Below are 25,556 nucleotides of genomic sequence, written 5' to 3' on the forward strand. Positions count from 1 at the left end.
ACAGATAATTATGTGTGAGGTACAGAGATGAGGTAGTCATTCAAAAATCATGTGAAACAGTTATTGCACACAGCGAGTCCATGCAACTTATTCTGTGACTAAGCAAATGTTATTATGAACTTGCCATAACAAAAAGGGCTTATTGACTCAAAAAATGTCAGCCTTTAATTTTTAAATGATTAGTAAACATTTAAAAAACATAATTCCGCTTTTACATCATGGGCTTTTGTGTGTAGGCCAGTGACCAAAACCCCAAATTGAATCCATTTTAAAATGTAGGAATTAATACAACGTTAAAAAAAATAATGTTTTTCTTTTTTATATAACCTTTATTCAACTAGAAAAAGTCGATCGATTTAGTTTCTTTGCATTTTAAAATAATTAGAAATAAGCATCTATTTCCTATTATTTATTTATTTCATTTCCATGATCATTGCAGATTAAATTCCTCACTCGCAAAATATCCTATAGGCCTACAACAAGTTAGGATAGGCTACCATTTGTCCCATCTCTCATTTAATTAAGCCTATTAGAAAGGCTATTATAATTTCTAGTTGTTGCTGTATGCATCCGAAATGGAGGGAGATTTCACATACAGCAGAATTTAACAGGTGAACAGACTAGAGGTCGACCGATTAATCGGAATGGCCGATTAATTAGGGCCGATTTCAAGTTTTCATAACAATCGGAAATCGGTAATTTTGGACGGCGATTTAGGCTATTTTTTTAATTATTTTTTTTATACACCTTTATTTAACTAGGCAAGTCAGTTAAGAACACATTCTTATTTTCAATGACGGCCTAGGAACGGTGGGTTAACTGCCTTGTTCAGGGGCAGGACGACAGATTTTTACCTTGTCAGTTTAGGGATTCAATCTTGCAACCTTAAGGTTAACTAGTCCAATGCTCTAACCACCTGCCTCACGAGGAGCCCGCCTGTTACGTGAATGCAGTAAGAAGCCAAGGTAAGTTGCTAGCTAGCATTAAACTTTTCTTATAAAAAACAATCAATCAATCATAATCACTAGTTATAACTACATATGGTTGATGATATTACTAGTTTATCTAGCGTGTCCTGCGTTGCATATAATCGATGCAGTGCGCATTCGCGGAAAAGGACTGTCGTTGCTCCAACGTGTACCTAACCATAAACATCAATGCCTTTCTTAAAATCAATACACAGAAGTATATATTTTTAAACCTGCATATTTAGCTAAAAGACATCCAGGTTAGCAGGCAATATTAACCAGGTGAAATTGTGTCACTTCTCTTGCGTTCATTGCACGCAGAGTCAGAGTATATGCAACAGTTTGGGCCGCCTGGCTCATTTACGAACTAATTTGCCAGAATTTTACATAATTATGACATAACATTGAAGGTTGTGCAATGTAACAGGAATATTTAGACTTATGGATGCCACCCATTAGATAAAATACATAACGGTACCGTATTTCACTGAAAGAATAAACGTTTTGTTTGAGATGATACTTTCCGGAATCGACCATATTAATGACCTAAGGCTCGTATTTCTGTGTTATTATGTTATAATTAAGTCTATGATTGATAGAGCAGTCTGACTGAGCGATGGTAGGCACCAGCAGGCTCGTAAGCATTCATTCAAACAGCACTTTTGTGCGTTCAAGCATTGCGCTGTTTATGACTTCAAGCCTATCAACTCCCGAGATTAGGCTGGTGTAACTGATGTGAAATGGCTAGCTAGTTAACGGGGTGCGCGCTAATAGCGTTTCAAACGTCACTCGCTCTGAGACTTGGCGCAGTTGTTCCCCTTGCTCTGCATGGGTAACGCTGCTTCGAGGGTGGCTGTTGTCGATGTGTTCCTGGTTCGAGCCCAGGTAGCAGCGAGGAGAGTGATGGAAGCTATACTGTTACACTGGAAATACTAAAGTGCCTTTAAGAACATCCAATAGTCAAAGGTATATGAAATACAAATCGTATAGAGAGAAATAGTCCTATAATTCCTATAATAACTACAACCTAAAACGTCTTACCTGGGAATATTGAAGACTCATGTTAAAAGGAACCACCAGCTTTCATATGTTCTCATGTTCTGAGCAAGGAACTTAAACGTTAGCTTTCTTACATGGCACATATTGCACTTTTACTTTCTTCTCCAACACTTTGTTTTTGCATTATTTAAACCAAAATGTTTCATTATTTATTTGAGGCTAAATTGATTTTATTGATGTATTATATTAAGTTAAAATAAGTGTTCATTCAGTATTGTTGTAATTGTCATTATTACAAATAAATAAATACATTAAAAAAATTAAAAAAATTGGGCAATTAATCGGTATCGGCTTTTTTTGGTCCTCCAATAATCGGCATCGGCGTTGAAAAATCATAATCGGTCGACCTCTAGGACAGACAGTTGATCTTTTGCATTGAAGTGTGTAGGCTACCACTGTAAGTATGTCTACTGTAGTTTATTGTTTTCCAAGCAGACAATGTTTCAGAATTCGCAGGCAGTGCAGCATATTTATGTTTGGGGAAAAGTAGATGCAAAACATTATTGAATTTAAACGATCTGTTCACTGGTCCACAACAATTTGCAATTGTTTTGGTCTTTCAGAAACGGTCAAAACGGCAAATGTCACTGCAAAAGAAAACATTCTGCCAACACCTGCCATGGCCATTTCCTTTAGATACTGTTGTGGCCCATTTCCAATACCTCCATAGAAGGCATATACAGCAACTAAGGAAGTTATGGTCACCATAAAAGGTGAATGATGTGCGTTTCTCAGGCAGTTATAATGCTCGTTCACGCTGCCACAGTTTTACAAAAGGTCTGATTTATAACGGGAAACATGCGTATGTATGGCGTGCGCCAAGTTAATAAATCTCAATACTTTTGTGCGTGCGCAGTCTTTTCAGAAATGGTGCACGTAGATATTTAGTGTAAAATGTAAGCGTCGGTTATAGATGAGGCTCCTGGACATCAGTAAATAAATATACAGACCCCCTCCTGAAAAGATGCAAGTCCTGGTTATAAGGCGGTTGATTCATAAAAATAAGATTGGTTAAATGTATTACATTCACTCCTGTGTCAAAGTGGTACTGTGTACTATATGTGGTTATTCATCTGTGTGCTCACCTGCAGCTTCTGAGCCTTGGATAGGTACAGGTCATGGCCCTGCTGTAGCTGTTGGAATTGACTGTGGAGGCAAGCCGTCTCAGTGTCTCCATCCTCCTTCAGGCGCCTGTAGCGCTGCTGCTCCTCCACCAAACTGGCCTGCAGAGACTGGATCTCTATGTCCTGCAGCTTCAGCTGGGCCTTCTGCAAACATATAAAATCACAACACACCATACAGTAAAACAAAAATTCAAGAGATAAAAACAAGCAGGCCATACATGTTTTTATAAAAATATGTCAACCACCGCTCCTAAATCAACCGAAAGAAACCTCATACTCATGTTCATTAGGCATCAATATGAACCGCTTGTTTTCTTTTCTCTGTTGCAAAACATTTTGCTACAGGGTGCACTAATGAATACGACCCTGGTAAACAACATGCATGCTTTCATTTCCAAAAATAAGTTATGTTCTATTCGGAATTCAATGGCTTCTGACTGGGCAGGGAGTGCAAGGTTTTTAATTAACCATTGAGTTGTTTTGCTCTTCCATGGCGGTGGCATTGATGATGCGGCGGAGCAGACGGCGGTTGCGGATGGCGTGCTGCTCTCTCTTGTAGCGCTCGTACAGGAGCTGGTTGTGGAGCAGCAGCACCTGACTGCGCAGCGTGTGCAGCTCGTCCAGCGGCGTGGTGCCTGTCGAGAGGACACAGCAGCAAAATGTTTGATTATTTAATATTACGTTTATATTATTACTTTTTCAAACTCATTTTTTCAAGACCATGTTATTCATCTCAACATAAAACTAGATATTAGTACTGTGGTATCAAAAACTATTTAAATTATACTGAACAAAAATATAAAAGCAACATGTAAAGTGTTGGTCCCATTTTTCAAGTGCTTAAATAAAAAGTCTCAGACTTTCCACATGCACAAACAGCTTATTTCTTTCAACTTTTTAAAATATTTTTACATCTGAGTTAGTGAGCATTTCTCCTTTGACAAGATAATCCATCCACCTGACAGGTGCGGCATATCAAGAAGCTGATTAAACAGCATGATCATTACACAGGTGGACCTTGTGCTGGGGACAATAAAAGGCAACTTTAAAATGTGCAATTTCGTCAAACACCACAATGCCACAGATGTCTCAAGTTGAAGGAGCGTGCAATTGGCATGCTTACTGCAGGAATGTTCACCAGAGCTGTTGCCAGATAATTAAATGCTAATTTCTCTACCATAAGCAGCTTCCAATGTCATTTTTTTGAAGAATTTGGCAGTACGTGCAACAGGCCTCACAACCGCAGACCAAGTGTAATCACGCCAGACCAGGACCTCCACATCCGGCTTCTTCACCTGTGGGATCGTCTGAGACCAGCCACCCGGACTGCTGATGAAACTGAGGAGTATTTCTATCTGTAATAAAGCCCGTTTTGTGGGGAAAAACACATTTCGATTGGCTGGGCCTGGCTCCCAAGTGGGAGACCTCCCAGGCCCACCCATGGCTGTGCCCCTGCCCAGTCAAATCCTAATTTATTTATTTCAATTGACTGATTTCCTTATATATGAACTGGAACTCAATAAAATAGTTAAAATTGTTGAATGTTGTGTTTATATTTTTGTTCAGTATAGATCAAAACGAAATGGTACTGTATATTGCATAGATTTTAAGCATTAACCTAAGCACTGCATGCACAGATTGTATCAAAAGACCTTGAACTTTTGACTCCATAGCAAAGGGCAAGAAACTATGAGATACAGTGGCTCTCAGATTCTGTAGTAAGATTCTGTAGTAAACCAAATTCCATTGGATTGAATAGGTTAATCTAATTAATATTAGACTGGAGAGTTTGGAGGACAGAAACAGAAGGACAGGTTGATCCACAGACACTCATGGCAGTTCCCCTAGGTACAGATCTATGATCAGCTCCCCCTCCCCCAATCCTAGCCTTAGTGGGTTAATAGCAAAACTGACACAAGATCAGTGTTTAGGGTCAACTTCACCCTACTCCATATTTTACAGCTGATATGTAGCTTTTCAAAGAAGATACAGGTAGGAACCTGCTAGAAAAAAAGACACAAACCAACAAATAGAGAGATGGATGCAGTAGGATAGAGAGCGCAGACATGAAAAAAAGGATTGTCTCATCCTCTCCCCCATCATAGCATAGTGGCAATACATTTGGCAATACCTTTCGCTTTCATACTCTGTTGTTTACCTCCAAAGTGTGTCCAGTCTACTGACTTGTTTGGCATGGGCAATCTATAACAAGAACACACACAGTACAGAGGAGTGTGAGTAAAGTTCACAATGAAGGGTCAATAACAGACACCGACATACATAGTACGGCACACCAAACAGCCAGGTCATGAGCACTTCATATCAATGCACAGATAGACCCACTACCAGTGAATCATGAAATCACACATGAGAGAGCAATAACATGGATGGAGTACTAGTCTATGGAAGGAATTGGCTTGCCCGCCCAGACTTCCATAAAGGGGTTGTCGTCCATACGGACAGAGTAGCGAAACACACTCAGCCAGCCATAACCTCTCACCTCTTGAGCACTTTTTCATAGGCCTCATTGCCGTGCTGAATGAGGCGATCCAGGACCTCCAGCGGGGACATTACCGCCATCTCATCCCCTTCCTCCTCCCCTTTGCTTGCGTTCCTCTCCCCCTCGTCGCTAGCGGCCCTCTGCGCCAGTGCCACCGAAGTCTTCCTCCCCACGAACAGAGAGGCAGCCCTGGGCAGGGCCAGCTCAAACAGAGGCTCGTAGACGGGGTTAACAGGGTCCCTGAAGATACTGGGGGAGGAGAACAGGCCATACTTTGCCAGACCGGAGCCCCCCTCCTCCTCGGCCCTGTAGGGGCTCTGAGAAGTGCTAAATCCGGTCAGCAAGTTGTCGATGGGGGTGAAGCACGGCCGGAAGGACCAGGGGAGCTGCTGATCTCCTCCCCCCGCCGAGCACTCGCTCTTGTCGGGTGTGGACACCAGGCGCTGGGCCTCCTTGTTTAGGCTCTGGTTGGAGGTGGTGAGGAGCATCTCCTTCTCCTGAGGCCCAGTCAGTGTCTCTGTAGTGCTGTAGAAAGAGTGGTCTGCCTTGTGCTTCTGCTCAGTCAATTTCAGGAGCTCCTCTGTGATGGCATCTGACCAGGGAGAAGAGCGTATGGAACAAATCAATGCTTTTCACACTGACTGAACACAAGTGGTTTTCATGGGAAGATATTAATACCGTAGTAGGTTTGGGGGGATTTAAATGAGCCCTGGTGTGAAGTTTCCCTTTGGTACAGATCAAGGATTGGTTTCCCTCCTGCAATCCTAACCTTAACCACTCGTGAGGAAAATTGAAAAACTGACCAAAGACCACTGGTATAGGGGCAACTTCACCCTACACCATTTAATGAATTGGGAAAAACCATTCACCCTCATCATGTTCATTCTCCATCCTTTGAATGTCCAGATCCTGCTCTTTGATGAAGTCCGACAGCTCGGTCAACGACATGGTCTTCACACTCTCACCAGCAGCACCTGACAAAGAGCATAGAGAGTGCTTAGTTCCAGACCAGGGTTCAAATAGTATTTGTTTTCTTTCAAATATTTCAGCTGCGCTAGATTGAGCTTGCCTCAATGGAACTAATGGAATAGTAGCAAAAGTGCAAACCCCGCCCATCTGGGTACTCTCAACAGGCTCAATCAAACAAAAAGTATTCCAAAGACAAGCAATACCATTTCAACCCAGGTCCCGTCAACGCCACCTCTATTCTACAATGGTCTCGGGTGATGCCTTAATTTACAGCAAAGGTCACGTAAAGCCCCCAAAAATTGGGGAGGAAAGGTACTTTGGCGATGTCAACAGAACTAACAAGTCCTTTTAGGCAATAAATAGTAGGGATTGGGGGGGGGGGGGGGGGGGAATCTATAGTTACATATCGCAATATTATCTTTTGACAATATTATATTGATATTCGACTCCAACTTAATATATAATATCAAATGTTTTGCTACTGTAGGTAGCATTAGCTAGTGCTAGTCGGCTGTACCTGCGCCAAAACTCCAGTATTCTAAATCCTATAGCTTATTCTACATCGTTTTAAATAGTGAGCCAACATTTTTTCAAAACTTATTTCCGAGTGGTCAAAACTCATTTTCTCATGCTCGTCTCTTTGCAGAAGACATATTGTGAGCCATATGTTTGGAAGAAATAAATAAAATCATAGTATCGAATCGTAATACCCATCGTATCATGAGGGCCCTAGCAATTGCCAGCAATAATAAAATAGGCTAGAAATCTGGTCTAGTGAACGATCGCTCATAAGAGGACATTTGTTCTTAACTCCTTACACTTGTGGGAATTGGCCTATATGGACAGGGCTACATTGAAATATTTATTACAGAAGAACTACGTAAAGTATATGCATTACAATTGTAGCAATTAAAAAAGGAACAGTTTGGAGATTATGGTAAAATTATTAGACTAAAAGGTGAAGACAACAGTTCACTTTAAAAGACTGAATCCAAACATTAAACTGTTGATTTTATGTGCATTTTACATTCTGTACTTTGGTGTTTTTTTGGAGCTCAACCGAGCTGTGCCATTGAGGAACTAGAGCAAGCACACTTTTATTTTTGTTTGGAACACAGCCCTGCATCCCCCACCTTTACACAATAACCGTTGTTTAAGCAATCCAAAAACAGTCCATAATAAATCGCAACCTGAGTCAGCTGGGCATAATTTGAAAACAGGTTCAATTGCCAACATAACTAGCTAAATTATAAAATACGATCTTACAGTGTTAGGCTTTCACAAGGCAATTCAGAGAAGGAGATCCTAATTTTGGTGAGCATAGAATAGAGGCATGAGTGCATTCAGATGCGTGGTCCGTTGTAAATTTTCTTCACAATACAACATAGGCTCTTTCTGTTCAGGACATTGCAGGTTATAACGCCATGTCATCAAACATAGTGATCATAAATATTTACACTGCATATTACAATGAGTTTTATGATATGAAAATGTGAAGTGCACATTTGGACTCACAGGTGTTTGGCTTCTTTTTATGACATCAAAGCAGTATTTATTGTAATCCTCAGCATCTCATCTTTCAAAATATGTAATTTACAGCCTTTACCTCACTCAGACAACAGAAAATGAGCAAAAGTAGCCCAATTAGCAGGAGGGGTGCTCAAGTTCAGAACGACTGTCAGTCAAAACCCATAAAGAGCTGTGCAGCGGAGATCCGAAGCTCTGACATCATGTATAGCATGTTACTGTACAGCCACTGCGTTCCAATTTAGGTCGGTTATCAGTGTCCAAACCTGCCATTTTCAACCCGAATACGGGTATGAGTGTTAAGGGCTAACATTGGCTCTATAAAAAAAACACTGAATAGTGACAGCGAAACCTGCTCCTCTTCGGAGATGAGCAAAGCTGCTGACCTTTACTGATGACCTCAGGGTTGCCTCTCTCTGCCTCTCCACTCGGTTTCTGCTTCAGCTGTCGGAACAGATAAAAATTCAGCTGATGAAAAGTCTTACGGGTGGACCATTGGCTTCAAACACACAACCAGCGCACAAACAGCACACTGGGTACAACCATAACCTAAATACAGTCAACACTGGCTGGAGCAAACAAACTCCCTTAGGCTGGGCTCTACTCTGCGGGTGGAGTGATTGCTTCGTTTGCGTAACTTTTAGAGGGAGTTCAGTTTAGTTCAGTTTGCCACTTCTGCTGAAGATGGCATTTCCAGCTCTGCTTGTGTTCAGTGTACACTCTGGCTCTGCAGATACTTTCCTTTCTCGCTATGATCTGTACTAGCCAATTAAATAATTTAAGAACATCTTCAGTAATTAACTACTATGAGTAGTGCTTAGTGGTTCTGGTACAAAGATTATGGTAGTAAAAATTGTGTGCTACAGTACATACCTGATTGGTTGTGTTGGGGGGTGAACAAACATGCTCAAACTCATTGGAGAGAGTCGGGGCAGGACTGAGACATTTCCCACCTGCGATGAAACAAGAACACACAATTCTGAGTGAAAAGTCCTTATGACAGTCCATCAAAACACTCTTCGTAGCACCGGAAAGTATACTAACTGTAACTGTTCTTTGTTCTCCTGTCTTAACTTTCACTAGATCTTCATATGTTTTCCCCAGCTGGTATTTGACCAGCAAAAACTAAGGTAAAATAAAAAATGAACAAAAATGACCTGATGTGCTGGCTGTTTGGCTGGGGGCATGGGAGGCACTTTGGGATAGCTCTGGAACATTGGCAGGAGAGATACCCCTCGAGGTGGGAGGTGTGGTCAATCCACAATCCGAGGACGGACTCCACATCGACACTTTATTCCCAGCGGGGTCGACTTCACAGTGTTGGTTCTGGAAACATGTGCACAGGGACAAGAGGGCCATTTGTGTCTCAAGAGAATTTACATGAATCACAATCAATGGGAATACAGAATAGAATACAATTGTGTAGAATAACTGAATTTTTCAGTGGGAGCTTCAGTGTTTTATGTTATATACTTGGTACACCGAAGAAAAATATAAAACGCAACATGTAAAGTTTTGGTCCTATGTTTCATGAGCTGAAAATGAAATCCCAGAATTGTTCCATACGCACGAAAAGCTTACTTCTCTGAAATTTTGTGGACAAATTTGTTTACATCTCTGTTAGTGAGCATTTCTCATTTGTCAAGATAATCCAGCCACCTGACAGGTGTGGCATATCAAGAAGCTGATTAACAGAATGACCATTACAGGTTTACCTTGTGCTGGGGGCAATAAAAGGCCACTCTAAAATGTGCGGTTTTGTCACACAATGGCACAGACGTCTCAAGTTGAGGGAACTTGCAATTGGCATGCTGACTACAGGAATGTCCACCAGAGCGGTTACCAGATAATTCAATGTTAATTTCTCTACCATAAGCCAATGTCATTTCAGAGAATTTGTCAGTACATCCAAAATGGTGTCACAACCGCAGACCCAGAGTGCCCTATGATGGCACTTATGATATGGGCAGGCATAAGCTACGGACAACGAACACAATTGCATTTTGTCAATGGCAATTTGAAAGCATAAAAATACCGTGACGAGATCCTGAGAACCATCGTGAGGCCCATTTTTTTTTTACGGTATCTGTGAACAACAGATGCATATCCATATTCTCAGTCAGGTGAAATCCATAGATTAGGCCCTAATGAATTTATTTCAATTGACTGATTTCCTAATATGAACTGTAAATCTTTGGATTTCAACGTAATCTCACTAATGGGGTGTTTTCGCTTGGAGAACAGTGACCCACCTGGTGGAAAGAGGTGTGGGGACTGCAGAGAGAGGACTGGGTCCCTGGTAGCTGGGGTAAGGACAGGGAGAGAGGCGGTCGGCCAACCGATAGGGGGGTAGAGGCAGAGCTACCTGTGTGGGGAGGAGGGGGAAAAAAACACACCTGGAACATTAATATACACACAACCTGTAAATACAGGGACGCTGATGAACAGCTCAAAACCTCTTTCGACCCCCTGAAGTAACAGACACTGTGGTAGAAAAATACAAAAAAGGCTAATTAAATATTTAACCATTGTTTTTCTACCTGTGAATTACAGCAGTGGCTTAAGCGTGGCTTACAACTAAGTAACCAAGTGGTATTTGGCCAAACTGCTGTTCTAGCCTGTAACTGCATTACTCCGTTACAAACAACGGAGTAGCCTGGTCCCAGGTAAGTTTGTGCCGTCATGTCAACTCAATGAGTGCCAAGGAGTTGACATGATGACACAAACAGACCTGGGACCAGGCTAAGGACAGAGCTGTGCTACAATGGTCATATTTTATTAGGATTGAGTTGTATCAAAGTGAATGTGTCAGAGCTCTGACCGAAGCTGCTGAGGAAGTCGGTGTAGGGGCTGGCAGTGTAGTCGAGACCGGACCGCAGGTGATGATGGATGGTGACGTGGTCTGGCATGCTGGAGTAACCCTCCTCACAGGACGCCTCCTTGGGGTCCAGGGAGACTTTTGCACATTCAATCACAATGTCGTGGATCTCAAACCTCTTCCACCTGGCCAAGGGGTTTGACATGACCCCTTATTATTAGTGTAAACTTGGCTGTTGTCGAGTCAGACCTTACAAGTCGAAAGAGTCTTTGGTTGCGTCAAATGGTACCCTATATAGTGTACTACTTTTGACCAGGGCCCTGGTCAAAAATAGTGCACTATATAGGGAATAGGGTGCAATTTGGGAATCCTACTTTCTGAGTGCTTACCTGGAGGGGTCCAGCTCATAGTCGTTGGTTCCAGTGACCAATTCGGGATGTATCCGCACGTGCCCCAACATCGGCTAAGAAACGAGCAAATTGGTGAGACGGATGACCACGAGACATCTCTTCACACAACATACATTTATGTAGTGTGCATAGATTCTAGGATGGGGTGAGTATGGCGTGTCCTGTTGTACTAACCTTCACTACTTCCTCAAAGGTGTCCACGTTCTCCTTCATACTGTAGTGGGAGCGCAGGTAGGAGACAAAGTTGCAGGGGTACATGCCGTAGAGCCGGTGGAAGAGGGAGTACACACTGGCATGGAGGTGGATCAGATACACCCCGTGCACATGCCCTATGGCCCACAGGGTGGGGTGTGGGGCGAGAAAAGGGGTTAGGCAACATTTCACAATTCCAAGGAAATTACCAAATGAGATCCCAAGGAAATAGATCCTGTCCTGTAGCTAGATGAGCATGGATGCTCTAGTAGTTTAACTACTCAATAGTTTGGCTGTGACTACAATTCACCACACATTTAATGATGGGAAAATCTAATATCAGATAGTACACAGAGAGCTACTGTCCCCTCATCCCAGTTCCTCCTTCCCATGGGACAGGTTATGGGTTTGATCTTAGGGTGTTCCTCCAACCTCTCCTTGACAACCTCCAGCCATTTCGTTTATCTCATCTATCCCATTACTAACACACCTGATTCAATTGGTCAACTAATCATCAAAGCCATGAATAGCTGAATCTAGTGATGGAATAGATCAAATAGGTGAAACGGTTGGTAGTCCCAGAGGTGTGATTTGCTGTGTCAAATTGCTGTGGTCTGATGGGCTACGCCCTTTCTAGTAATTGTATTTCTATGTGGGCAATACTGATCTACGTTAAACCACCTGGGTTTTTCAGGCTCCAGGACGCCAGTCGGCCAAAGATGTCAAAGAAGTCGTATATGTGCTGCTTCCCTGCCTGGGGTATCACGGGTAGCAATGTGATCAACACTAGAACTCCAGTTATCAGCACCACCACATCAGAGTCAGTCTAGATTGGGCAAAAAAAGAGAGCGCAAACTCAATGGCTGTGTCCCACATTACATCCTATTCCCTATATCAGTGGAGGCTGCTGAGGGGAGGACGGCTCATAATAATGGCTGGAACGGAGCGAATGGAATGGTATCAAACACATGGAAACCATGTGATATTTGATGTATTTGATACCATTCCACTTATTCCGCTCCAGCCATTACCACGAGTCCGTCCTCCCCAATTAAGGTGCCACCAACCTCCCGTGCCCTATATAGTGCACTACTTTTGACCAAGGCGCTGACTGATGTACCTTAAGGCATTTGAGTAAGGAGGTGAGCAGAGGGAAGCGGGTTATCTTGTGCATCCAGGGGGGCTGCTTGCGGATAACGTGCCCCAGGAGGGTAAGGGTGGGCAGTCGACAGGCCGGCTTGGCCATGCACTCGTTCAGCTTGTCCAGGAGGTGCTGCGGGACAACACAGACAAGTTAACATATCCAGTGCAAAGGTGTATTCACAAGGAACTGGACGAAACAGAGGGACTAACCTAAAAGTATTTTTCCAGCTGGAAAACGTTTGCTATGGTGAGCACTCAATGGCTGCTCATGGAATTCAATATGTCAACAATGGCTTCCGTGCGATATTGTCAATTAATAAATAATTCTGTTTAAGATGTGTTGTGAAATTGTTCAGAGCACAATTGTTCAGAGCACAATGTTATGTTTTGAGATCCCTGCGGTAAACCACACTTTATCCACAGAGGCCGGATTGATAGCCTGGTTGCATTTCTGTTTGTGCTATCCTGCCAACTCGTGCCAATGATAATAGGAGTTGGCAGGACAGCACACCGATCTGGGACTAGGCAACTCAATTGGTGCTCCGGGTAAAGATTCCCCTAAAAACAGATCAGGGATCAACTTCCCTCCCCCCTATTCTAACCATTAGCGGAGAAAATGATAAACTAACCCAAGATCAGAGCCTCGGGGAAACTTTACCCTACAGTGCTCACCTTGTCATGAGGCTCCCTGACAGAGCAGAGGATGAGTATAGCCTGTGGAGAGCTGGTCTCAAGGTAGTAATCCACAAGGCCATTGACCAGCACAGATCCTCGCTCTGTTATTCAGAAGGGAAGAATCAACTAATCAATGTAAGTAACATGTTGATGACTAGAGACAACCAGAGCCATGTATTTTTTTTATAGATAAATAAATACATGGCTATTATATCTATCTCAATATATAGCTCTGGAGACAACGTCAAGAACATAGAGAGGAGGAGATCCTGCCAATACATTAAATGTTGGTTTATTTGTTAATAACATATGCCATTTAGCAGACCCTTTTATCCAAAGTGACAATCATGCGTGCATACTTTTTAAGTATGGGTGGGCCCGGGAATCGAACCCACTATCCTGGCGATGCAAGCACCTTGCTGTACCAATTGAGCTACAGAGGACCCAGCACTTGATCATGACTCTCAGTGTCTAATTACTCTTGTGTCATGTAATGGAAAAGGCATCTTCTGTATGGGGAGCTTTGTTAAGAGCCCCAATGCTCGGTCTGAATATTAAAACGCATTGCTTGCTGCACGGTTTTGGAAGCATAAGGACCTCCTTATCTTTCATATCTGTGAGAAATAAGGTTAAATTGATATACACCTTTATAGGGTAAGTGTTCCCACACGGCCATCTCTCCATGTTACAGAAGACAGAGGCGTGTTAGCATAACTCGGGAATTGTAACAATTGCAGATTCGTCAGATGGAGGCACCCATAGCTGTATGGATCTCTGCAAAACTGCTACAGTAAGTATATTTTTTTATTTGAAGGATTGTCTCGCTGATGAAAGATAAGGACCATATGTTTCGGAAAGCGATGATTATTGACGTTTCTATTCTTGTCGGGATAGTAGCTCATATGAAGCAGTCGTGGGCAAAGCTAACCGCTGAAAACTGTAGGGAGTAGGCTAGTTCGGCTTCGATGATTAAAAAGCAAATCAGTTAAAAAATATATATTACATTTTTACATTAAATGCATTATGCGGGTTGATTAAAACAATTAATAAAAGTCCCATGATGGCAGTGACTGCCCATTACTGCTTATCACTTATTAACCATAATTTATGATGATTTTATTATTTCATTCCAAGTCATCATCTCATCACTATAGAGCTGCTGCCTATGCTGTCTGACAAAAATCACTATATTAGTAGTTATTCAAAGTAAATAAGGCATACTTGACTGCTGAATACCAACTATCAATCATTAAAGTCATGTATTTTCTTTAGACAAAACCAGTAGATAGTGATAGCACTGACGTCATCCAGGCATTCCTATGGAAAACTCCCGATGGCGCATGAAACTGGAAGTGACTGAATTTGTGCACCATATTGCTGAATTGGGCTGAATGGCACCCCTCCCCCATTGCCCAAAAAACGCAAAGGATCATGGTGAAAGTGGCCGTAACTATCAAAGGATCATGGTCGATGTAGTCATTTTCATCCTGCCTGAGCAAGTCAATCTTAATGTCTATGGCATGAGGGCGCAAGTGACCTCTAGCCTGTCGGCCTGTGATTGGTCTGTGTCAACACATGGTCCTGTGTGATGTCAAAAGTAATCAGAATAGATCACTATTTAATGAATTATCTGGATTTGTAGCAAAAATATATATAATTCAGTGGGTATCGAACTTCATAATAAACTCATTTTTGAGCCCAAAATGGACATTGATTATTATTTTAATTTCCATATGCTTGTTAAAACCTCTACAGGAGGTTAAATCCCCAGAAAGCTTAAATTCTTGTTAATCTAACTGCACTGTCCAATTTACAGTAGCTATTAGAGTGAAAGAATACCATGCTATTGTTTAATGAGAGTGCACAGTTATGAACTTGAAAATGTATTAATAAACCAATTAGGCACATTTGGGCAGACTTGATACAACAGTTTGAACAGAAATGCAATGGTTTATTGGATCAGTCAAACTATTGTGAGAGAAATTACAAGATTGTTATAATACTGTTATTGCATCAAATGGTTGTTTTATGCAACAGAATAAGGGGTTGTTAGAACACTCATCTGTGTGTGTTCTACTGAGGATGGGCCTCTGGGAGATTTAAAACTGACAGAAGATTTAAAATGTCTTTGGGTGATAAACCTAAAAGAGACCGCATTCCATAGCATGAGTTAATGTTTCTGTTCTATAAAAAGGTACCAGGGAGAGATGGCTCGGGGCCAGACCCTGGTTTCTACACAATGAGAACAGTTTTTACGTATCTTTCACACAAATCTTAACCTTGTGACCCATTCCATACATCTGTTGTTTGTCAAGTAGACTGAAGGTGGTGTATCTTGGCTATAAAAGACCTTTGTACCTTTGTCTCAATTAATCACCTAAGAGTGATTCGTTGACTAGCCATCATTATCGCAAAGCACTCAATCGATTCACTTTGTGTGTGTTGTATTGACCTGCTCCCTTATTAATAAGTGAATAAAGATTTAGTTGAAGTATGACTCTGACGTGTGTGATAAGTTTGTCTCTCATTTGATGGTAAAGAAATTAACCACCACACTATGCACATACACTGCTGCCATCTAGTGGGCAAAATCTAAATTGCAGCTAAAATTGAATAATACATTGTGGCCTTTCTCTTGTATTTCAAAGATGGGGGGAATGAAAAGAAAAAAAAACATGTTTTTTCTTTGTATTATCTTTTACCAGATCTAATGTGTTATATTCTCCTACAATTTCACATTTCCACAAACTTCAAAGTGTTTCCTTTCAAATGGTATCAAGAATATGCATATCCTTGCTTCAGGTCCTGAGCTACAGGCAGTTAGATTTGGGTATGTCATTTTAGGCGTAACCGATGTGAAATGGCTAGCTAGTTAGCGGTGGTGCGCGCTAATAGCGTTTCAATCGGTGACGTCACTTGCTTTGAGACCTTGAAGAGTGGTTCCCCTTGCTCTGCAAAGGCCGCGGCTTTTGTGGAGCGATGGGTAACGATGCTTCGTGGGTGACTGTTGTTGATGTGTGCAGAGGGTCCCTGGTTCGCGAGGGGACGGACGTAAAGTTATACTGTTACATTGGTGCCGTGACCCAGATCACTGGTTGCTGCGGAAAAGGAGAGGAGGTCGAAAGGGGGGTGAATATAACCGATGTGAAATGGCTAGCTAGTTAGCGGTGGTGCGCGCTAAAAGCGTTTCAATCGGTGACGTCACTCGCTTTGAGACCTTGAAGTAGTGGTTCCCCTTGCTCGCCTTGAGACCTTGAAGTAGTGGTTCCCCTTGCTCTGCAGAGCAAGGGGAACCACTACTTCAAGGTCTCAAAACGAGTGACATCACCGATTGAAACGCTATTAGGGCACACCACGCTAACTAGCTAGCCATTTCACATCGGTTACATAGGCAAAACTGAGGGCCTTTTTTTATGTAGCGATACCTTGCGAAGCAACTGCTCTCTGTCCCTCCCTCTAATGTGCATTCTTCTGTCTCTACTCATAGCATACGTAAAATAAACACACAGACCGGACAAGTAGGCTCACAATGGATTATGGTCATTTTAGCTAATTACCACGTTTTTCTGCACTAAACTATGTAGAATATTGGCCAGTTGGAAACTAAAACTCCCTATTACGTCACACAGTTTGGGCTTGATCTGATTTATCTCTAGAGAAACTATGCAACGTGCGCATTGAGGGCACAGAAAAACGAATGAAATGGAATTCAAATAATTTAACCAATGTTAGTCAATTACTTGTATTATTGATTTTGTATTGTAGATATGTTATGGTAGAGTGTTGTGTAATAATGTGTTGTGTTTTGTATTGTATGATTAACTTCCGGCGCCGACTGAGATGGCCGCCTCGCTTCGCGTTCCTAGGAAACTATGCAGTATTTTGTTTTTTTATGTGTTATTCCTTACATTGGTACCCCAGGTAATCTTAGGTTTCATTACATACAGTCGGGAGGAACTACTGAATATAAGAGCAACGTCAACTCACCATCGTTACAACCAGGAATATGACTTTCCCGAAGCGGATCCAGTGTTTTGCCTTCCACCAAATAAAATGGATCTGATCCCAGCCGGCGACCCTAAGCAACGCCGTAAAAGGGGCAAACGAAGCGGTCTCCTGGTCAGGCTTCGGAGACGGGCACATCGCGCTCCACTCCCTAGCATACTACTCGCCAATGTCCAGTCTCTTGACAATAAGGTTGATGAAATCCGAGCAAGGGTAACATTCCAGAGAGACATCAGAGATTGTAACGTTCTTTGCTTCACGGAAACATGGCTCACTCGAGAGACGCTAACGGAGTCGGTGCAGCCAGCTGGTTTCTTCACGCATCGCGCCGACAGAAACAAACATCTTTCTGGTAAGAAGAGGGGCGGGGGTGTATGCCTTATGATTAACGAGACGTGGTGTGATCATAACAACATACAGGAACTCAAGTCATTCTGTTCACCAGATTTAGAATTCCTCACGATCAAATGTCGACCGCATTATCTACCAAGGGAATTCTCATCGATAATAATCACAGCCGTATATATTCCCCCCCAAGCAGACACATCGATGGCCCTGAACGAACTTCATCTGACTCTTTGTAAACTGGAAACCACACACCCTGAGGCTGCATTCATCGTAGCTGGGGATTTTAACAAGGCTAATCTGAAAACAAGACTCCCTAAATTCTATCAGCATATCGATTGTGCTACCAGGGCTGGTAAAACCTTGGATCATTGTTATACTAACTTCCGCGACGCATATAAGGCCCTCCCCCGCCCTCCTTTCGGAAAAGCTGACCACGACTCCATTTTGTTGCTTCCAGCCTACAAACAGAAACTAAAACAGCAAGCTCCCACGCTCAGGTCTGTTCAACGCTGGTCCGACCAATCTGATTCCACGCTTCAAGACTGCTTCGATCACGTGGATTGGGATATGTTCCGCATTGCGTCCAACAACAATATTGACGAATACGCTGATTCGGTGAGCGAGTTCATTAGAAAGTGCATTGACGATGTCGTACCCACAGCAACGATTAAAACATTCCCAAACCAGAAACCGTGGATTGATGGCAGCATTCGCGTGAAACTGAAAGCGCGAACCACTGCTTTTAACCAGGGCAAGGTGACCGGAAACATGACCGAATACAAACAGTGTAGCTATTCTCTCCGCAAGGCAATCAAACAAGCTAAGTCTCAGTATAGAGACAAAGTAGAGTCGCAATTCAACAGCTCAGACACAAGTGGTATGTGGCAGGGTCTACAGTCAATCACGGATGTCTTGCTCCCAGACAGGCTAAATAACTTTTTTGCTCGCTTTGAGGACAATACAGTGCCACTGACACGGCACGCTACCAAAACCTGCGGGCTCTCCTTCACTGCAGCCGAGGTGAGTAAAACATTTAAACGTGTTAACCCTCGCAAGGCTGCAGGCCCAGACTGTATTCCCAGCTGCGTCCTCAGAGCATGCGCAGACCAGCTGGCTGGTGTGTTTAAGGACATAGTCAATCAATCCTTATCCCAGTCTGCTGTTCCCACATGCTTCAAGAGGGCCACCATTGTTCCTGTTCCCAAGAAAGCTAAGGTAACTGAGCTAAACGACTACCGCCCCGTAGCACTCACTTCCGTCATCATGAAGTGCTTTGAGAGACTAGTCAAGGACCATATCACCTCCACCCTACCTGACACCCTAGACCCACTCCAATTTGCTTACCGACCCAATAGGTCCACAGGCGACGCAATCGCAACCACACTGCACACTGCCCTAACCCATCTGGACAAGAGGAATACCTATGTGAGAATGCTGTTCATCGACTACAGCTCAGCATTTAACACCATAGTACCCTCCAAACTCGTCATCAAGCTCGAGACCCTGGGTCTCGACCCCGCCCTGTGCAACTGGGTCCTGGACTTCCTGACGGGCCGCCCCCAGGTGGTGAGGGTAGGTAACAACCTCTCCACCCCGCTGATCCTCAACACTGGGGCCCCACAAGGGTGCGTTCTGAGCCCTCTCCTGTACTCCCTGTTCACCCACGACTGCGTGGCCATGCACGCCTCCAACTCAATCATCAAGTTTGCGGACGACACTACAGTGGTAGGCTTGATTACCAACAACGACGAGACGGCCTACAGGGAGGAGGTGAGGGTCCTCGGAGTGTGGTGTCAGGAAAATAACCTCACACTCAACGTCAACAAAACAAAGGAGATTATTGTGGACTTCAAGAAACCGCAGAGGGAGCACCCCCCTATCCACATCGACGGGACAGTAGTGGAGAAGGTGGAAAGTTTTAAGTTCCTCGGTGTACACATCACGGACAAACTGAATTGGTCCACCCACACAGACAGCGTTGTGAAGAAGGCGCAGTAGCGCCTCTTCAACCTCAGGAGGCTGAAGAAATTCGGCTTGTCACCAAAAGCACTCACAAACTTCTACAGATGCACAATCGAGAGCATCCTGTCGGGCTGTATCACCGCCTGGTATGGTAACTGCTCCGCCCACAACCGTAAGGCTCTCCAGAGGGTAGTGAGGTCTGCACAACGCATCACCGGGGGCAAACTACCTGCCCTCCAGGACACCTACACCACCCGATGTCACAGGAAGGCCATAAAGATCATCAAGGACAACAACCACCCGAGCCACTGCCTGTTCACCCCGCTATCATCCAAAAGGCGAGGTCAGTACAGGTGCATCAAAGCAGGGACCGAGAGACTGAAAAACAGCTTCTATCTCAAGGCCATCAGACTGTTAAACAGCCACCACTAACATTTAGTGGCCGCTGCCAACATACTGACTCAACTCCAGCCACTTTAATAATGGGAATTGATGGAAATGATGTAAAAATGTACCACTAGCCACTTTAAACAATGCCACTTAATATAATGTTTACATACCCTACATTACTCGTCTCATATGTATATGTATATACTGTACTCCATATCATCTACTGCATCTTGCCATCTTTATGTAATACATGTATCACTAGCCACTTTAAACTATGCCACTTTATGTTTACATACCCTACATTACTCATCTCATATGTATATACTGTACTCTATACCATCTACTGCATCTTGCCTATGCCGTTCTGTACCATCACTCATTCATATATCTTTATGTACATATTCTTTATCCCTTTACACTTGTGTGTATAAGGTAGTAGTTGTGGAATTGTTAGGTTAGATTACTTGTTGGTTATTACTGCATTGTTGGAACTAGAAGCACAAGCATTTCGCTACACTCGCATTAACATCTGCTAACCATGTGTATGTGACAAATAAAATTTGATTTGATTTGATTTGTATGTAATTGGGTCCCAAGAAGAGTAGGCAGCAGCTAATAGGGATTCAGAACAAATACAAATTAGTTGTTTAAAAAAATTCAAAAATACCCGAAACTTAATTGCTCTGCGGTAAAGGCAGCAGAATGTCACCTAAAGTTTGAGACCTACAGAGAACCATGCAAACACTGACCTATTCTCTCCCTAGTAGCGTGTAGTAATCTCAGCCTGTTGTGGTTGAGTGGCTAGTAGGAAGAGGGGGGGGATAATGCTGAATTTTGAGTACTGACCTGTGCTGAGGTGGTCATTGAGGACACTTTTGATCTGATCCAGTTCATGCAGATCGGACGACTCCAGGAGCAGGAGGTTGTCGCTCACATTCTGCTGCTCCTTTGCCATAGTGCTGCTGGGATGCCTATGGAACTGTCCCCCCTCTCAAGGTAAAGCCTGCCAGCAACCTTGTAATGGGCTGGCCACTGCAGGCATTTTGGACACCAAAGAAAATGTGGTCAAACTAAAAATTGAATAATTCATACAGCTGTGCAGTTAGATACACATCAATACTATTAATAGGAACTTACATCATATGACCATTTACTATCAATAATTTGTATTATGCCACGGCTGACTTTTTATTTAATGTTCAACTACAACATAAAGGATGATCAGTGGTGCCTGCCTGGTGGAATTGAGCGCGTGTGTTCAGTTAGCTATCTGTGAATCCTAGTTAGCTAGCTAGTTACAGTAACGTAGTTGGGGAGAGATGAGTAGCCGGAACACTACTTGCGTCAACATATTTCTAAGTTATTACCGATGCAACATATTAAAGACATATTGCAATGAAACGAGAAGAAGTAGCTAATGAAGAAAGCTGACGTTAATGCACAAACTTGATTGAACGCTGCCCCAAAATGTTAGCTAACTATAACCAGACTAGCTAGCCATCTAGCTAGTTGGCTAGCTAACGTCAACTGTTACCAGTAGCTTGTACCGTACTGACAAACTCGATTAATTCATCAACTATTTTGCGGGGACTTATTTATCTTTAATTAAATTATGTACCAGCAAAGTTCAAATTTTAGATTAAAATATTTGTCACGGCGAAAGTAAACACTAGTGAATACATTTTAATACCTTCTACACTTGTTGTTCTCCACAGGGCGCAGCCATGTTGAGCAACCGAAAAGCCCCTCCCTCACCTGAAATCTACGCAGCACTCTGGAAAAATTATTCACAGCTGTCAACTACAATTACAATCCGAGTCCGACTAAATTCTGACCTTCAAATCTGGCACGAAAGTTATAATACATACCATTCCTTTTTTTATTGGAACAATAACACTTTAATATAATATAATTGTGCTCCGTTGACTATGGCGTTGTTGCAGGGGGACTGCCTTGTTGGTTGAGAGGCAAGTCGGATTTCTCGTGACTCACATAGCAAGCCTGTCTGCGCAAGCGTTCTACGCACAAGGGCAAAGTGCTGTAGACCTATCCATTCCAGGCAGTAGGCCTACCAACAGATTTAAATTCATATGCGGTACCACTACAAACAGTAACTGTAAATGGTGCTACAGTATATCACTGTTGAATTGGCATTGCTCAGAAGTTGCACTTACATTTTGTTGCCTGCAATGGTGAATTTATGGAGGTAAGTAAAAAACGAATGATTGGAGTTGCCTAGGCCTGCATACAGGACTGTTAACCGGCTGATGTAAAGCCTTGGCATATTTGGGGAGCTGACAAGTCTTCTGGTCTCAGGCAAGGTTACTCAACACGCAGAGGTGTAGTCCATCGAACCAAAGCACCGGTTGAGCTCACAACGCTTGGGATTTTTTTTATATGGACCTAAATCATGACCCGAGAGAGCATAATTCATTAAAAAAAATGTTTTATCCCCTCAGACTAGAGAGAGGCGAAGGTTGAGAACCATGCGTACTTCCAAAACACGACCCTACCAAGCCGCACTGCATAACAAGAAGAAAACTGCTGATGCACTACCAAATTTCAAAATTGCACCTTGTATTTGAATAGTATATTCCAGGCCCACTATTCAAACTCTCAATAGTAGCCTAAGGGCTCTATTTGAACAGACCTAACGCAATGTCAAATCTTAGCGCTGGCTAAGATTTAGGTTTGGGGGTGTGTGATTTTTTTACAACCAGAATTATGCGAGCAAAAAGGCTGCGGTAATGGAGCGTCAACTAGTCCCAAAATCCTCCTTAATCTTCCCCCCAAATTAATCAAAGGGCCACCAGGACACTTTGTTTTTACACTGCTGCTACTTGCTGTTTATCTATGCATAGTCACTTTACCACTACCTACATGTACAAATGACCTCGACTAACCTTTACCCCCACGCATTGCCCCGGTACCCCCTGTATATAGCCTCATTATTTTGTGTAATTCTTACAACAACAAAAAAATACTTCAGTTTTTAGTAAATATTTTCTTAAATGCTTTGTTGATTAAGGGCTTGTAAGTAAGTATTTCACAGTAAGGTCTACACCTGTTTTATTCTGCGCATGTGACAAATACAATTGGATTTTGATGAATTAACAATTGTAGGTGTGTCGAGGCGTGATCCCTCACTTGCCAATCAGAACGTGCTCCATGGCTAAATATGTGGTTGCTTCAAGTTGTGTATTTTATGTATTGTATTTTCATCAACTCCAATTATAATGTTTGTCAGTTATAGCTTAGTTTGTTAATTAGACTACAGAAACAAAGTAACTAAATGTAGACATATCCCATATTTGCTAAGAATGTTTAACATGTTTGCAGTACACAATGTTCTAAGTAATAGCATGGCTTCACTATGGAAATATATTGTTAAACATATAATTCGCAATGATATAGGCCTACTGTAAAATGCATTATGTCTGAGCCATGGACATGCCAAACGTTGTCAATAAGAAAGATTAAATTAAAGACAAATCGGCAGTGAATAGAACAAAGCAACTTGCTTTAAATAAGCTATGTCTAAATACAGTTACTGGCACCATAATTGCTCCCCGTGGGCATATAATATTAGGCCCAAGACAATGTACACTATGGAGGGTTTTACAGACATCCAAACTTTTCACAGGAGTTGGAAAAAGATCCAGTATAAAAAGAAAGAGGTAATGTCCACTCTACGTACTGCTCCCAAATAAATATATTATATATATATATACACACACAGTGCCTTCAGAAAGTATTCACACCCCTTTACCTTTTCGACATTTTGTTATATAGTGGATTTTTTTTGTTTTTGTCAATGATCAATACAAAATACTCTAATGTCAAAGTGGAAGAACAATTCTAACATTTGTAAAAAATAAAATAAAATAAAAACACTCTTGATTAGATAAGTATTCAAGCCCCTGAGTCAATACATGTTAGAATCACCTTTGGCATCAGTTACAGCTGTGAGTCTTTCTGGGTAAGTCTCTTAAGAGCATTGCAATATTTGCACATTCATCTTTAAAAAAAATCTTCAAGATTAGTCAAGTTGGTTGTTGATCATTGTTAGACAAACATTTTAAAATCTTTCCGCTTGTATTTTTTAAGTGACTGGGTGTATTGGTCACATGTATCTGACCAATAAGATTGGATTTGGTATCTTTGCGAGGCATTGGAAAACCTGGCATTTGTGGTTGAATCTGTGTTTGAAATTCATTGCGTGACTGAGGGACCTTATAGATAATTGTATGTGTGGGATACAGAGATGAGGTAGTCATTCAAAAGGGCTATATAAATACATTTTGATTTGATTTGAGCTATCAAGCTAGCTTTTCTTAGCAGCTTGTACACAGCCCACAGTCCTTACGGCTAGAACCACGGATTGTCCCGGGAGTGTGCCTGTTTGAATCCCTGCTGTTTGTTGCTGTTTCTATCTGCCCTTTCTGGAACTGTGAGGAGTAACTGCATAGCCTACGTTGCTACCATAACAAAGACCAAAGCCGGTTGGAGTACCGTTGAGGACATTGGGGTGTCTCTATTATAGGTGAAGGATATTTTAAACAAACAAAATGAGTTCTACAAGCAGTTGTTATAATAAGAAAATAGCTTAAAGTATTGTGTCCAAATACTTGTGGAGTCAACGAATAAAAGAATGGACAATCTGACCAGAGAGGTCTAGGACCTGAAGAACAGTTTGCAGTTTTCCCAGGGTTAGCTCGATGAGTGAGGACATCAGTTCTGTATGTGAATGCATGATAACAATGACAGAGAACTCAGATTCTCCTGAAACAACATTGTTGTGGACTGAATTGCAGAATCTCCTCCAGACCTGGACGGAGTCTGAGGACAAAGTGAGGGAAATTATCACTTAGAAACAGAATATGGACCACAAGAAGAGTGAGGTGGAGTGCGCCGACATGACTGGAAAACCCAACACCGGCCCAGGTGACAGGCCCAGGCCGATAGTGGTCAAGTTCCTGAGGATCAAGGACAAGGTAGCTGTTCTGGAAAGAGCCAAGAACTTGTGCGGAATGTCTAGAACTATCCTGAAGCTGTGTGTCCGGAGAGGAAAGATATATTAGCCATTTTTGAGACTCACTTAGATCATTCCTTTGACACAGCAGTAGCAATACAAGTATATAACATCTACAGAAGACACAGAAATGCCTATGGGAGAGGTTTTAATGTATACAGTGCAATCGGAAAGTATTTAAACCCTTTGACTTTTTCCACATTTTGTTACGTTACAGCCTTATTCTAAAATTGATTAAATTGTCCCAAAGCCACTCCTGTGTTGTCTTGGCTGTGTGCTTAGGCTCGTTGTCCTGTTGGAAGGTAAATCTTCGGCCCCAGTCTGAGATCCTGAGCACTCTGGAGCAGGTTTTCATCAAGGATTCTGTACTTTGCTCTGTTCATCTTTCCTTTGATCCTGACTAGTCTCCCAGTCCCTGCCGCTGAAAAACATCC

General features: G+C 42.4%; 1 protein-coding gene across 3 annotated transcripts in view; it reads right to left on the reverse strand.

Moving 5' to 3' along the window:
• tsc1a (TSC complex subunit 1a) overlaps positions 1 to 22,091 on the reverse strand; it is a 46,025-nt gene extending 23,934 nt beyond the window's left edge. The window contains exons 1-18 of one of the 3 annotated variants that reach the window (XM_038989520.1): positions 21,959 to 22,082; positions 21,781 to 21,864; positions 20,937 to 21,122; positions 13,383 to 13,486; positions 12,688 to 12,840; positions 12,249 to 12,393; positions 11,550 to 11,704; positions 11,355 to 11,428; positions 10,969 to 11,150; positions 10,400 to 10,512; positions 9,305 to 9,473; positions 9,021 to 9,100; positions 8,534 to 8,591; positions 6,521 to 6,625; positions 5,652 to 6,243; positions 5,283 to 5,353; positions 3,620 to 3,786; positions 3,113 to 3,295 (exon numbers count right to left, since the gene is read on the reverse strand). In XM_038989520.1, the coding sequence (XP_038845448.1) occupies positions 3,113 to 3,295; positions 3,620 to 3,786; positions 5,283 to 5,353; positions 5,652 to 6,243; positions 6,521 to 6,625; positions 8,534 to 8,591; positions 9,021 to 9,100; positions 9,305 to 9,473; positions 10,400 to 10,512; positions 10,969 to 11,150; positions 11,355 to 11,428; positions 11,550 to 11,704; positions 12,249 to 12,393; positions 12,688 to 12,840; positions 13,383 to 13,486; positions 20,937 to 21,045 (2,460 nt within the window). In that variant the 5' untranslated portion in view covers positions 21,046 to 21,122; positions 21,781 to 21,864; positions 21,959 to 22,082. Of the gene's footprint in view, positions 1 to 3,112; positions 3,296 to 3,619; positions 3,787 to 5,282; positions 5,354 to 5,651; positions 6,244 to 6,520; positions 6,626 to 8,533; positions 8,592 to 9,020; positions 9,101 to 9,304; positions 9,474 to 10,399; positions 10,513 to 10,968; positions 11,151 to 11,354; positions 11,429 to 11,549; positions 11,705 to 12,248; positions 12,394 to 12,687; positions 12,841 to 13,382; positions 13,487 to 20,936; positions 21,123 to 21,780; positions 21,865 to 21,958 lie in introns of all 3 variants that reach the window. The other 2 variants (XM_038989528.1, XM_038989510.1) reach the window with 2 other exon arrangements.
• Between the last annotated feature and the right edge of the window lie 3,465 nt (positions 22,092 to 25,556).

Source organism: Salvelinus namaycush, chromosome 1, assembly GCF_016432855.1.
Source record: "Salvelinus namaycush isolate Seneca chromosome 1, SaNama_1.0, whole genome shotgun sequence".
NCBI classification, from domain to species: domain Eukaryota; kingdom Metazoa; phylum Chordata; class Actinopteri; order Salmoniformes; family Salmonidae; genus Salvelinus; species Salvelinus namaycush.